This window comes from Xylaria bambusicola (assembly GCF_022495145.1).
Source record: "Xylaria bambusicola strain CBS 139988 unplaced genomic scaffold F5B22scaffold_12, whole genome shotgun sequence".
Classification (NCBI taxonomy): domain Eukaryota; kingdom Fungi; phylum Ascomycota; class Sordariomycetes; order Xylariales; family Xylariaceae; genus Xylaria; species Xylaria bambusicola.
Genome location: NW_025953565.1, coordinates 635406 through 649641, shown reverse-complemented (window position 1 = coordinate 649641; position 14236 = coordinate 635406). Strand labels below are relative to the sequence as shown.

General features: G+C 48.6%; 4 protein-coding genes across 4 annotated transcripts; 2 read left to right on the top strand and 2 right to left on the bottom strand.

Moving 5' to 3' along the window:
- The first annotated feature begins 2893 nt into the window (after positions 1 to 2893).
- Positions 2894 to 5332, top strand: F5B22DRAFT_599610 (uncharacterized protein). The gene is made up of 6 exons (XM_047974472.1): positions 2894 to 3162; positions 3292 to 3480; positions 3541 to 3588; positions 3657 to 3939; positions 4140 to 4834; positions 4899 to 5332. Exons 1-6 carry the CDS (start codon positions 3064 to 3066, stop codon positions 4995 to 4997), a joined length of 1413 nt encoding a protein of 470 aa, XP_047832648.1. The 5' UTR covers positions 2894 to 3063; the 3' UTR covers positions 4998 to 5332.
- Positions 5333 to 6593: 1261 nt separating this feature from the next.
- On the bottom strand, positions 6594 to 9187 carry F5B22DRAFT_69716 (uncharacterized protein). Its single transcript, XM_047980491.1, has 3 exons — positions 8506 to 9187; positions 6772 to 8444; positions 6594 to 6712 (listed from the first exon to the last, which is right to left on the bottom strand). The coding sequence occupies exons 1-2, from the start codon at positions 8755 to 8757 to the stop codon at positions 6915 to 6917; spliced, it is 1782 nt and encodes a 593-aa protein (XP_047832647.1). The 5' UTR covers positions 8758 to 9187; the 3' UTR covers positions 6594 to 6712; positions 6772 to 6914.
- Positions 9188 to 9223: 36 nt separating this feature from the next.
- On the top strand, positions 9224 to 11365 carry F5B22DRAFT_69685 (origin recognition complex subunit 5 C-terminus-domain-containing protein). Its single transcript, XM_047980490.1, has 2 exons — positions 9224 to 9960; positions 10049 to 11365. Exons 1-2 carry the CDS (start codon positions 9478 to 9480, stop codon positions 11015 to 11017), a joined length of 1452 nt encoding a protein of 483 aa, XP_047832646.1. The 5' UTR covers positions 9224 to 9477; the 3' UTR covers positions 11018 to 11365.
- F5B22DRAFT_69674 (alpha amylase) lies at positions 11145 to 14126 on the bottom strand. The gene is made up of 8 exons (XM_047980489.1): positions 13767 to 14126; positions 13578 to 13702; positions 13419 to 13518; positions 13250 to 13362; positions 12497 to 13188; positions 12113 to 12448; positions 11430 to 12060; positions 11145 to 11365 (listed from the first exon to the last, which is right to left on the bottom strand). The coding sequence occupies exons 1-8, from the start codon at positions 13840 to 13842 to the stop codon at positions 11327 to 11329; spliced, it is 2112 nt and encodes a 703-aa protein (XP_047832645.1). The 5' UTR covers positions 13843 to 14126; the 3' UTR covers positions 11145 to 11326.
- Between the last annotated feature and the right edge of the window lie 110 nt (positions 14127 to 14236).

Genomic DNA, 14236 nt, shown 5'->3' with positions numbered 1-14236 from the left:
ATAATAATAAGTTCAAGAGATGCAAGGATGACGATTGAAGTAGATCAAGCTTTTTAGTTAAACTTTGAAATAAACTGATAACAATGGAACATGCTTATATCTCTGCTGCATTATAGCTAATTACCTGTTTGCTAAAGAATGTATATCTTGCCAGTAGAAAAGGAGTATTCACATGAAAAGATGGTGAAAGAAAGGCAAAAAACATGACTTTCAGATTGATGATGAAGTGTTACCTCAGTCTGACATTCCCCCTGCTGAACTATCACGGCTTGGACTTCACCATATATTGCTGTTTGAATGGTGACTGTGATCACGCAAAATAGAGCTATAGACATGGCTAGACTTGCAAAAAGCCAGAGATATTATAAAGCAGAACCCTCTACCTACCTATGTATCCATAGGAAGGATAGTAAGGTAACTAATAGGGGCCGTGTGCGACATCCGGTATCGAGCCTATCGGGTACAGGTACACCAACGGCCCCAGCCCGGTACGACGCATGCGCATACATATGTGGAGAACAGGGAGAGGCAAGGCACATTTTCTTGGCCGGCGAAGCAACAAATAAATACCTACTGGCGATCGGGAGCATGGGTATCTGTCTGACACTCTGCCTGCCTGCCTCCCTCGTAATCAAATTGAGACCTGTGTGAGGAGTTGATATTACGAATTATGTTGCTCTCAGCTTTCTCTTACCGGTCAGCCTTCGAGCTGTAATATATATTTTCCCACGTCTTAGGTTTGCTTGCCAGCATGCAGCAGAACGTGCATATTTCAAGAAAACACACATGCGGCCTCTTCTGCACGTATCCGCCAATAAAAACATAAATCACTGCGCTCCTCTTTTACGCTTGTCTAGTCTGCGGGAGGACGTATAGGGTCCCGTATGACGTGTGATCTAGGTATACTGGATGTATTCTACTAATGCTTCCCATAACTATAGCTAAGTTGAAGCAGAGTGTCTGAGTCTTCTCAATCAGTATGTCGAATCATTACCACCCGATACTCCAATGTCTCACCAAAAGAAATGTCTCACACTTCGTCTTTTCAGCTTGATGATCAATAGAGTAAAGACGGTCAAAACTTATTGACCACACTCCGTCGCTTGGGATAGCTTCTCAGCCTCACAAAGCTCCCGTGAACGGGGTACCCATTTCCTCGCTGTGTTACAGCTGCATCCCCAAACTGCATGAGCAAAGCTCACGTTTGTCAAACAGTCAACGGCATGGCAAGGCATATCGGGGACACGCTGGGTGTACCAAGGGGGCGAATGCATGAGTGCATGAGAATTGAGCATCGCAGGAGGATAATGGAGGGACAGCATGACTAAAATAACTTGCATTTGCCCATTTAGTTTATTGGGGGACGTCTGATTGGGGTGAGCTATTCTCGTCACAATTCGGCCTGGGTAGCGTCAGTGCATACATAGGTTGTGTTGCATCTCGGATGACTCCATATAAGCAACTTGTCTAACGTAGGTATCTTTTCAGTGCCTAAATCTTCGAACGCGAAAGGCTTTTCTGCGTTGGAGTTTTCGGATAAATGACTGGAGGCTGTGTGTTGGTACTTAATGAGACCAAAAGCGGTGAAGCGAATATACCTACCTAGATATTCATGATCCCAGATCATTGTTACCAAAATGGGTGCTATGCGAATCCGAACAATAGGTGTAACCTAACTGGTGGGGGTCCATACTTAGATAGGTAAATAATTAAATAATATCCCACGATATTTGATCCACTAACTGTGAATCAACTTCACCTTTCGATCTAGAACACCATACTCTACGTCTCAATGATTCATGTACGGCTCTACCACATTCTATTGTATTCGACTCAGCCGCCTCATGTGATACTTACCACTATACATCAGTCACTATCAGTCACGATAGTGGCGTATACTTCTGGCCCTACCTAGGTAGGTAGTGTTACTGCCAGGCAGGAAAGGTCTAGGTATGGAAAGCTCCGGCTGCTCAGTACCTACTGATATTAGTTCTAATTTGTACGAAGTACGTCGGGTTCGGGCTTACGTCGCTGTTCTTCCGAGGCCAATAGGTAAACCCGGTGTAAGTAGCACCTCGTCTTCCGTCGCGTCTATATATAGGGCTATGCAAGACATCTGAAATGAGCGACGCTTCAAATGTGAAATGTTACCTGTAAGAAAGGGTTCTGAACCTACCTAAGTGGAGGAGGCAAGTGTCAACGGCACATACCGTAGGTATGATAGCTTTGCCTGCCGAGTAGGTACGTGTACTTATAAGTAGGAGGTAGGTATGTACTTAAGTAATTAACCTAGAAAGTGCAATTGCCCGTTGGCGGTTGCTTTGGGAACCTACCTAGGTACCTACATGTAGGTACCTCTTCGCACCGTCCTCGCCCAAGGTATTAGCCTCTGTGCTGCTACCTCAATTATCTGCCTCTGTAATTCAATGATGTGAATAGGTATCGTCATGTTGGAATGCCAGCTGCTTGAACAGCAAACAGTCAATCAATTTAATTCCAGATTTGGAACAGCGCTGGTGGTGGTGAGCCGACCCACTGCTCTTTACTGTGTAGGTATAACCAGTGGCATCTACATAGGCTGACCGGGGTGACCCAGCAGACCCAGGCTTCTAACCCAGGGAAGCTAGCCTGCTAAACCAGAACTAGCTTGGGGCGGGTTGGCCGTTGTACCATAGAAATAAGTACCTGGGGCTACCTGGCTCTGCCCGGGGGACTGTACAATAGTGGGCAATTACTCCCCCCGCTCTGTCTTCAGTCGTCTTCAGTCAGCGCCCACAGCTTCAGCCAGCGAGCTAAGGCTTTAGGGAGGTACAGTAGAGGCAAGTACTGCTCCAGCATTCCTGCAGGGGAGTGCAAGGTCTCCATTTTATTTTCCAGCTCCCAACTACCTGCCTACATACTTAAGTATGTACCCAGCAATTAGACACAGACCTAGACCTGGACGTCTTCAATGCTGCAACATTGCAACATTTCCAACACTGCTGCACACAACGAGCTGGTCCGTCCTAACTTCTCCCTTCTAGCTATCTCGCCATACCAGCTTCTATTTTGCCACATCGCGCCATGGCAATGGGGGACTCGAGGGCTACCAGTATCATGGACTTTGTCCAGAGGTACAGAGATTACGAAGGACGTCGTGATCTAACTCATGAACTCATTAAGGTGAGTCCAGGCCCGGGCCAGGTGTTTGCCCCAGCGTCATTCCACCTGCAATCTCTGTGCTCATGCTCCCGTCTGGTATGATTTGATCGTTGGTTTTCATGGCTGACCATTGTCTCCCGCTGCGTGTAGGATCTCATGATATATGCCGAAGAAGTTGAATCCTCATCGCGCGTCGAGAATGCCCGCTTGGTCCAACAGCTAAGAGAGGTGACTATGGATCTCGACGATGCCACCAAGTCGAGGCGCCAGCTGCAACATCGCCTGCAAGATGTCGAGGAACGCATGGGATTTGTCTCACTGGATAACAGTCAGTTGAAGGTATCAGCAACTGCTGGGTCGAGTAGCGAGTTGGGACATGGCGACTGAGACTCTGAACAGAACCGAAATCCCTACGTGTTGGTCCTGATTGATGGCGACGGTTTGATTGTGAGCCAACGTCCCTGCCCACCCTACCATCGAACGCCGAACTCGAACCCCTCTAACATTCCAACAAGTTTCGCCAGCACTTCATTAAACAAGGTATCGAAGGCGGTAGAAGAGCAGCCCTCGAACTCCACAAGGCCGTCATTTCTGATCCCCTTATCCACGCAAACGAAGCCCAGATATTTGTTAGAGTTAACGCAAACCTGGCTGGTCTCAAAAAGGCATTGAAGCGTGACGGCTCATTGACCGCCGAGGACGACTTTTATGATTTTGTGGCAGGTTTCAACCAAGCCAGTTTCTTCGATTTTGTCGACGTAGGCACTCATAAAGAAATAGCTATCTCTAAACTGAAAGGTGAGTAAAGATCGTATTCATGTCTCTGTCTTCTATGGCCTATTTAGACACTCGTATGCGAGAGTTCTCGTCCTAGCTCGCATACTACGGCCTTAATACCGTGATGAACACATCCTAATAGTCTTGATCCACATGTCTCTATGGCTCCCATTAGCAACCAAAGGTTCCAATTGTGTACAATTCGTTGACTTTGCGCTCAGAAATCGCTCTATTTCATATACAAAGCCCTAGTTGCAAACAAATCATCATGGGTATATCTCATGACCCTACGTATGGGCCTATCCTGGATGAGATTATCAGAGGTGACATCATTACACAAGAGCGCATCAAAGTACTCGAGGGATGCCCTACAGTGCGCGCCGTTGTTTCGATTGGGACCGATATTATTAGGTTTCAGGACATATTTCGATCTGATAAATTAACGGATAGACGCACTGTTTCCAGCCATTCTGTACACTCGGTTCAATCGGGTTCATCAATATCAACCTCGACTTCAGGACTTCCAAATATCTCTTATGCCACGGTTACTCAAAAGGCGAGCCCACCGCCGCAGATCACTCTCCCAATACCGCTGGCTCCCAAGACTACCAACGCGTCCCTACGTGTTGTCAAGCAGCCCCCGAAACCTTCCTGGAATCCAGGCCCGAGAGGGCTAGATGCTCCGATTCCTTTGAATTCAGTAACTTTGGAGACTATCAAGAAACGAAAAGACAACAACAAACTATGCAATAATCACTTCCTTCGTGGACCTTGTGCGAAGGGCGACGACTGCTGCTTCGTGCATGATTATAGCCCTAATAAAGATGAGAAAAATGCCATTGCCTTCCTTGCCCGCCTCAACCCCTGCACTAATGGACAAGATTGCGACGTCGATAACTGTATCTACGGCCATCACGTAAGTATCACGCCGAATTATTCATATTATCCTTCTTGTAGCGCCTATCTAACTTATCATATAGTGCCCGAGCGTTGTTAATGGTATTTGCACGCATCCGTTTTGCAAATTCCGCCCCGAGGAACATCCGCCTGGAACAAAGCTCCGAAACACTAAAATTTAATAAAAACTTTCTAGCGCCATCAGCAACATTAGTGCTCATCGTATGCATATCATTCGATGTTTTAGTAGTTAAGAAGTTGCTGAAGATGTTCGGAGATCAGAGATGCTCGCTGGGGGTTCGAAGTCCCAATCCGATGGGGAAATATCTACAGGCTTCTATGATGATATGTAACATTAGCGACAAAGGACGCACGACTTATTGCTGAGGCGTCTGATGAGAGAACGAGTTGCATCTGTCTATCAGATGCTCGGGTAGCATAAGCGTGCATAGCCGATGCGATGATCAATGAATACCATTTTAACATGATTGGTACGGAAATGAAAATTATCTGTGACTTTGTGTCTGTACTAGATATGTTATGAATTCAAAACGTATGTGATATGATATGATTTTCCCCGTGACGTTATCATTGTATCCTTCGAGGCACAACGTATCCTGAATTGATGATCGTCACTGGTAGGACGTGTATGTCCCGGGCGGCTGTGCTTGATATGGTAGCTAGGTATTGACTTAGTAGCTACATACCCAAGTCAATTGAGCTCAGCTGTATATGTGCATGAAAACGTATATATATATGATAGATTTGTATTTCTAATATACCGGGGAAGGATGTGCTACATAGCAAGTAGTAAATAGGTCGAAAAAGGCATTTCGATCCCATCGGACGGGAAAGGTCTTGTTCTCTATATTCATACCTATGTGTAGGTAGGTATATATATACATCGGGACTTGGAAAGCTCGTGGGTCCATCTCACTGTGATAGTCCTAGATTATGTAAATAGCTAGGTAGGTAGGTAGGTATGTTTTAGGGCGCAGATGTGGAGATATAATTGTTCTATGGACAGTTCTCATCCTTCTCCTTAAATAAGGGCTTTCCGAGGTGAGATAAACCAGTATCTGTCTTGAGAATGATATATGGGCTTAAAAGCCTGATGAATTTCATCGCTAATCGCTTCTCGTCTTGTATTCTAATCGTGCCAGTCGTCGTCGCAGTTGTATGTCCAGAAAAGCCTGATTTCACTGATACTTTCCGATTGATCAAGATTGGTGCTGGGGTGTGATCTTCGAAGCGGTCCCTCTCGCATCTAGGCGGTGGCGACTCCTAGGCCATTGCGAACATGATCCTTTACATTATCGCGATGTGTCACGTGGGACTAAAGCAGTGTGTATGCTACGCGCGGCTCACCCGGAGCCCGTTAACAGTGTATCCCCCTACTCGTGTATCGCGGCAGATTACTTCGTTAGCAGCTCGGGCGGCGTCGATTAATGGAACAACATATGTAGCGGCTGATAGAGCAGGGCGCCCGCGGACTAGTGGGAGTAGATTATCTTAGACATGTATCCAGGTGCTCTGTGTCACGACCATAGATATAGGCCTAGCATTATAGCGCCGACGCTACGCTTGCGCCGAAGAGGAGATCATGCGGTGAACATTCGTCTTCGGTCTTACCCAGACGGCCAGTAGCACGGTTTAGAGCTTTCCAAGCAAGGAAAAAGACGAGTAACCATGGAGGTTGGGTGCAAGGAATCTATGCCCAAAGCATAGAGTACCGTGTCGGCGAATTTGACGGCTAGTGAGATTTGGCTCGGGTTGTAGGCGAGTATGAGACCTTGTGTCCTGAAGGGGTATGGATTTGGCATAGGGCGATACAGAGCTGTCGTATTTGGTTTATTCACCTTGTAACACGATCTATTTTGATCTATAGGGAGGTAAGCTAATAGTGAACTTCGTTAGTCGAGTTGTCTCGATGAAGGTATATTGAGTGTGACTTACGTTGCATGGTGATCACCGAAGTTTTCTGGTTTACTAAGGATGTTTATGAGGAGCTCGCGTCTTCCTTGCGACGTATCGACATCGATTAGTCAGTTCGAGGAACCCTTTCCTGTCATTGTTGTCGAGTCCTTTTGGCCACGGTGTTAAGGAGATGGTGATTTTGATGCCGATATGGACGGCGATAAGCTCGGCGTGGATAATTCCGACGAGATTGATGGAGAGGGTGTAGATACTGGAAGTTGTGCGGACACTGGATTTCGTGTTACGGGGTTATACAATAAGGTGCTTCCGAGTAATAGAGTCTGGTCTGAGTGATCTGGATCGGCATTTGAGTCAGGCATATGTGGTGGGTGCCATCTGATCTGGCTCGTTTTGAATCGCCATTGACCATCGACGATCTCGAGCTCAGCCCCCTCGTTTGTAATCAACTTGAGCTCATTCCGTGTCCTTGGGTCTCTATTCTTATGGTACAGATCAAGCTCGCTTGGTGTCCAATTGTGGTTATCAATGATCAAACGTGCTCTTTGAACTCGGTCGTCGGTCACCATGACCATCTTGGGGACGCGTAAAAGATGTTCCCAATCATCGTCAACCTCCTCGAATATCTGTTCGGCCTGACGTTCTAGTCCGGTCATCCACCAAGAGACATTACGCAGGATTCTGACAAAGCAGATCCAGTGTGCTATAATAACCAACATCCGCGGCCGATGTTGCTGTGCGAGCGGGATTAGTACGCGGGGACAAAAACTGAAGAATGTGATGATGCGAAGGTCTAGAACGGGACCAAAGCCATGCTCTATAAGCTCCTGATAAAGTGAGCCAAGACATCGAAGAAATTCGTAGTAATCCTTTTGGTTGGCGTAGTCTGCATCTCCATCTCGGATCGATGTGACCATGAATAAGAGGTTGTTTGGAATGTATTGAACTGTCTTCTCCATATCTATAGGAGGACGATAGAATAAAGCAGACAACCCGGATTCTTCAACTGCTTTCGGCGAAATCATGTCAATAATTAGACCGATGCCACGCCATATTGCTATCCATTCAACAATGAAAAGACGCCTTCCATTGGGGTCGCGAAATGCTTGGCTGCTCATCGCAACCATGAAGAGTGAGCAGGCGAGCAGAGCGGGATAATCTTTGGGATCGGCTGTTTCGATAGCGCTGCGGTAGCCTTCGAAGGCTCGAGCCTGGTAGGATACAAGCTTCTGAGTTGGTACGGGCTGATTCAAGTTGCGGAGATCTAACGCTGATAACGCCTTAACCGTCTCCATGAGAAAGGGCGAGCGAAAAGCATGTTCAACAACTTTAACCTTGAGGGCATAATCAACCAGAGGTAAGCGTCCGGCGTTGATGGAGAAATTGTGGTACGAGTGAGCGGTATAAAACCATAGCATCTTCATGTCGATATGGTCAACGGCTTGGTCAGGGATGAAAACAGGTTCTGAGATGACGGGAATCATAATACGACTGAGAGTGGAGACGTCTATATCCTCAATCTCCTCGCCCTCGTCGGTGTTATCGACGGACTGATCCCGAGCTTCTTGTGAGTCAGTGGCACCCGTGGACAGGCGAGTTGCCGTGGATGAGGATGCTGGTGGCGGCACATTTGGATATACACATGGCTCCTTTCGAAGCGTACATGCCTTACACGATGGCTTGGCTTCGTCGCACTTCCGGAAGCGCGTTGTTAGTAATCCAGTTCGGAGAACTATGTGGAAGATAATGGCATACCTTGACCTTACGCTTCTTGCACTGTTTACACCCAGCGCGTGATTTTCTATGAGGTCGTTTGGAAAGATACCGCCTCTGAGCCTGAGCCTGAGCCTGAGCCTGAAGCTCTGGGTCCTCTGTGACATGATCAGATGCAGCAGCATCTGACGACTCGAGTGGCATAGAGTTTGTACCGCTTGCTAAGGAACTGGTAAAATCTCTATTCATCGGCGTATCTTGCTCAACGTCGTAGTTGAACCCTCCTTCATCCATGTCTGAAGGAATTGCGGCACAACCAGTTAGCTGACTAAGATTAACAGAGATGAGTGAGTAGGTGTATGCTTAGGTAACGTTGGTGAGTCTTCAATACTGTCTAGAGCATATGGTAAGGTAATAATAGCTGTGCGAAACTTACGGCAGCTCCATGAGCGCCTCAGCTAGCCGGACGTATGTAACAAGATAATTCAGCTTTAATATATATTCGTTGAAAGAGTTGATAGGAGTAAGGGCGTCGACGCCTACTGGGGTCAAAGTCCTATATGTAGGTATTTCAGTGACGCCTATTCTTCGGTGCCGGGAGTCTAGGCGCATGACGTTGCCTCCAAAGGCTGTGTAAGGGAGACAAATGAGACAAGCGTAGTTAGAGAGACATTGACCAATGAAATGGTGTCAAACGGAAACGACAGGGATATCTAGAGTGCCGGTACAGCTCCGAGCTGGGTCAACAAATGCGGAAGCTTGGCAATGGTCTCGGCGCGTCTTCATCGCGGAGTCGGACATTAAAAGTAGATGATTTCCGAGCTCTGCCTGAGCTTCTTTAAGACGGTTTGCCGTTCACCTTGGATGTTGCCATAGGGAAAGCGGTAGTCTTATTGAGAACCTGTATAGAATCAATCTTATGGGTCTTATTTCTCACCCAAGGACCCGGTATTTCTGCCAAAGCAACCAAAGAACAATTCATTTCACCAGTACCAGATCACCAACAAACTCGTCATGACCTCTATATTCGAACTGCCTGATGATCTCCTCGCGTCGCTAATCACGAGCTTCCCTTGTCGTGAGGCTCAGATCAATGCCTTAGCAACCCTCATCCACCCTCGAATAGCGCCGTGTCGCAACTTGGTCGTCCACGGCACCGAGGCCACAGGCAAGAGCAGTATCGTTAGCGACCTACTTCAGACGCTCCGCGACGCCTCGTCCTCCGATTTGAACTATGCCATTGTCAAATCTGCAGAATGTGTCACAGCTCGCCACTTCTTCGAAAGGACCGTCGGTCTCGTAGGGGACGCGCTACGGAATGAGTCCGCCCCTGCACGCTGCGAGACGCTCGCCGCCTTGACGGCCGAGCTGACCAAGACGCTGAAATACACCGAACAAGATCCTCGCTCCAGATTTGTGCTCGTATTCGATGGTATTGACCGCCAGCGTGATGCGCCGCCTACATTACTCCCTGCTCTAGCAAGGCTATCTGAAATCGTACGTTTGATAAATTCAATCTTCGCAACATTTCCACGCCCCCCTAAAATCAGAGCCGACGTACTGACCAAGGAACCCATTACAACAGATCCCAAACCTAACCACGATATTCATAATAACAACACCATCACCATCTCTCATGCGAATATGCTCGCCACCACACATCCACTTCCCACCGTACACGAAAGCGCAATACATCGCGATCCTCTCCCGCACGCCGCCCGCCTCCCTCCCAAACACGACCCAGCAAGAAACAACAGAGCTATGGACGCGCTTCACAGCCGCCGTCCACGACTCCCTGGCCCGTCCCGCAGCGCGCACCCTCCCGCGCCTCCGACAATGCTGCGCCACGCTCTGGCCGCGCTTCACGGCGCCCGTGGCATCAGGCACGCACAAAGCGCGGGAATTCAGCAAACTCCTCATCGCCGCGCGCGCATACTTCCAGGACGAAAGTATTCTCGAGCCAGGGATCCAGCGTGCGCGCAGAGACGCTCCTTTAGCGGAGAAGAAGAAAAGCAGCAGCGGCAGCGGCACGGATCTCTCGACGCTCTTGCCGCCTACGGCGCGCCATCTCCTTATCGCGGCGTACCTCGCCTCGCACAATGCGCCGCGCCACGACAACGCACTCTTCAGCACGTGGCATGCGGGCGGGAAGAAGAGGCGGCGCGGCGGCGTAGCGGGATCGTCCACGCCGAATGGGACCGGACGTGGACGTAGGGCGAAACATCGCCGTATCGCGCGCAAGTTACTTGGTCCCGGCGTCTTCGTGCTCGAGCGCATGGTCGCTATCTACGTTGCCACGAGACAGGAGTGGATTCCCGGGGCTGAGGATGGGAAAGGAGGTGTGGATGGCGATGTGGGCATGGCGATTGCGACGCTGGCTAGTTTGAGACTACTTGTGCGTGTGGGAGGGGGTGCCGCGGGCGCGGCGGCGGGAGCTGGGGGCGGTGCTGATTTAGATCGTGGTGGCAAATGGAGGGTTAATGTTGGGTGGGAGATCATTCGGAGTGTAGGGAGGAGTATGGGGGTCGAGGTTGAGGAGTGGTTGGTTGAGTAAGGGGTAGAGCCATAGCTGAGTGAGGTAAACTTGCTTGTGGCGTGATATTGGCCTGCTCAGATCGAGTATCAATGAAGATATTTGGTCACATATGTCACGAAGAGTTCATTGGTGTGGTCTTGGTAAGGACATTTATTCCACGGATGATCTTCAAAGATTGATAGCATGACTACTTTGTGTTATTCTAGCTCGCTTAGCATATGCTTAACGGAATCGAGAGAGTCCAGTTAAATAAAAGAAACAACGACTAATAATTTTCGCGCAACAGTCCGCCATATTCGTATTTTGTGATATTATCCTTCCAAGAAACTACACATTCTGCGAAACAGGAGACTCGAGAGCCAAGACCTATTCGATAGTTAGCTTCATGAACACACCCTACTGCAATAACTGCAATCTCAACAAAACTCACCAAAGCAGTCCGTGAAGGAATGTATATATGCGTCCAGTTCTTCCTGCCATTCCACTCCATAGGCGTAGTGAAGAACCTCGTAGAGGGCTCGACGTGCCCGAACCCACCCGCTTCCTTGGCATCAGTATTGAGCACGATCTTGTATGTGCCGGGCGTCTCAATCCCGATACGGTAATCCGAGAAGCTCTGAAATGGGTGGAAGTTGAAGATGAAGACGCAGCCGGCACGCTCAAACACGATGACCTTGTCGCTCTCGTTCTTGAGGCTTATGTATGCCTGCGGAGCGTGTAGCCAACCATATTGGTCCTCTGTTAAGTTCATTTGCCGGTCGAACTCGCTGAGGTCCTTATATCGCAGGAGGTTGTCCCCTGTGAGATTCAGCTGACGTCGTGCGTACCAGAAGGAGTTATTGTTCCCCTCGCGCGGGAAGTCTAGCCACTCCGGATGGCCGAATTCGTTACCCTCGAAGTTAAGATAGCCCTCGCCGCCCAGACCGTGCGTGAGCAGACGAATCATCTTGTGCAATGCCATGCCACGTGCGATGACGGGTGTCAGTTCCGAGAGGACCGACATATGAGTATACATTTCTGCATCGCAGAGATGCATCATCAATGACTTATCTCCCACGAGTCTGATAATGGTCAGCTGCGAACTTTACTTTCAGGTGTTGCGTGGAAACTCACGCTTGATCGTGACTTTCGCAGTAGGCAATTGTCTTCTCTCCATGCCGCCTGTTAGTAAGGATCCAGCAGATGCTTGCCATGTCCCACTCTTCGTCCTTTTTTTCTTTCAAAATCTTAATCCACATGTCGGGAATAGCCATGGCTAATCTGTAGTCGAAGCCAACACCACCGAGGGATAGGGGTAGGCAGAGAGCAGGCATGCCAGAAACGTCCTCTGCTATCGTAATACATTCAGGGTACAGGTCATGTAGCATTTCGTTTGCGACCATCAAGTACACTACCGCTTCTTCATCAACTTCAGGACCGAAGTACTCGTGGTAACCCCCGGAAAATCCCCTATAGATATTAGTCTTCTGCTTTCCAGGCACACAATGGTTTACTTACGCCCCAATTCCATGATGATGGTAGAGCATACTCGTTACACCATCGAAACGGAAGCCATCGAAATGATATTCATCCATCCAGAACCTTAGGTTACTGAGGAGGAATCTCATGACTTCATAGCTCCCATAGTTGAACAATCTGCTGTCCCACTGATCGTGTCGACCTCTACCGCCCTCGTGGAAGTACAGGTTATCTGTACCGTCAAATTCATTGAGGCCGTCGAGCACGTTTTTAGACGCGTGGCTGTGTACAACGTCCAGCAGAACAACAAGCCCCATGCTATGTGCGGTGTCAATTAGTTCCTTGAGATCTTCGGGTGTGCCATAACGGCTGCTGGCGGCGAAGAAGTTGTTCACTTGATATCCGAAACTGGCGTAGTATGCGTGCTCCATGATAGCCATAAGCTGAATTACATTGTAGCCCAAGCTTTTTATCCGTGGTAGCATATCCTTGGTGAACTCCTTGAATGTCGTGACTCGCAACTCAGGGGACGAAATACCGACATGAGCTTCGTACACGCGAGCACTCAGGGGCTTCTTCGGTCTTGGGTGCTTAAAAGTATACCTCTCGTTCTCGGGAGGATTCCAAAACCGGGCATCATAGGCGGGTGATACTTTCAAATCCTGGGTGACGTATTTGATCCAGGCAGGTAGTCGATCGATCCGAACACCTGCTTTGGTCTCCATAGAGATCTAGGCACTTTCGATCAGCACTGAACTAGGTGATAATTCGGAGCGCTGGTACAATGATTACCTTGATCTTTGAGTTATGAGGAATGGCAGGTTGCCCATCTATCGCGGGTAATGTTATCTCCCAGACACCAAACTCGCTCTTCTTCATGGGATGGGCTTTGATATTCCAGTCATCTGTCCTCCCAGTCAGCCTAGTCCTACATCTAGAAAGAGTATGGGCAGATGCTAACTGAAATCTCCAACGAGAGAGGCCTCTATGACATTCGGCGCCCATTCACGATAGATAATGTTGTTGTCCTTGTCCACATTGAAGCCGAATGTCTCAGCACCCTAGTCACGAGGCCTTGGTTAATGAATACTCTTGGAGTAAGATCTAACGCGGGACTGACCCTTGAGAACTTCTCAACACCCCCTTCCAGCTCGGCGAGTTTCTTAATCCATTCTTGAGCTTTTGCATATCTCCTCTTCAGTGCATCTTGGAAGGGTGATAGGTAAGGGTCAAGCTTTGTGACACCTACAGCAGCGCCGTCAGTTCGGTTTCCTCGAATAACGTGTGAGCCTGACGCGTAGAAACGTACCAGTCCCGTCATTTGGCAGCCCTGCACCAGGGCCTGAGAGCAAGGTGTTGGAGGATTGCTCTGCTATGTCGGCCATGTTGATGACTGGATTCCCAATTGCTACGCGTGGTTCTGGTATATTTGGCGGGAAAATAGTACGACAATGCAAGGCAAAGCAAGGCCCAAATAACTGAGCCGAGCTGTTTTGACCGAGACACTGTTATCCCAATAGAGAGAAATGGAGTCTCCGAGCTAGGGTAGGTAGATAGGTAGCTAGCAAGAGCAAGAGCAAGCTTGGAACTCGATCTATTTAGTTTATAGCGGGGCTTTCTCAGATATGGGCCGTTTTGGCTCAGGACGGAAGAATTACGATGGAAAGTGAGGGGATAGATGACTCTCTCTATTATTGCTCAGTCTTTATAGATCAATCTAGCTGAATGTTCCTGAATCATAGCGTTGTAGATTTCCTGTCGCTGTTTTAAGATGAGGGG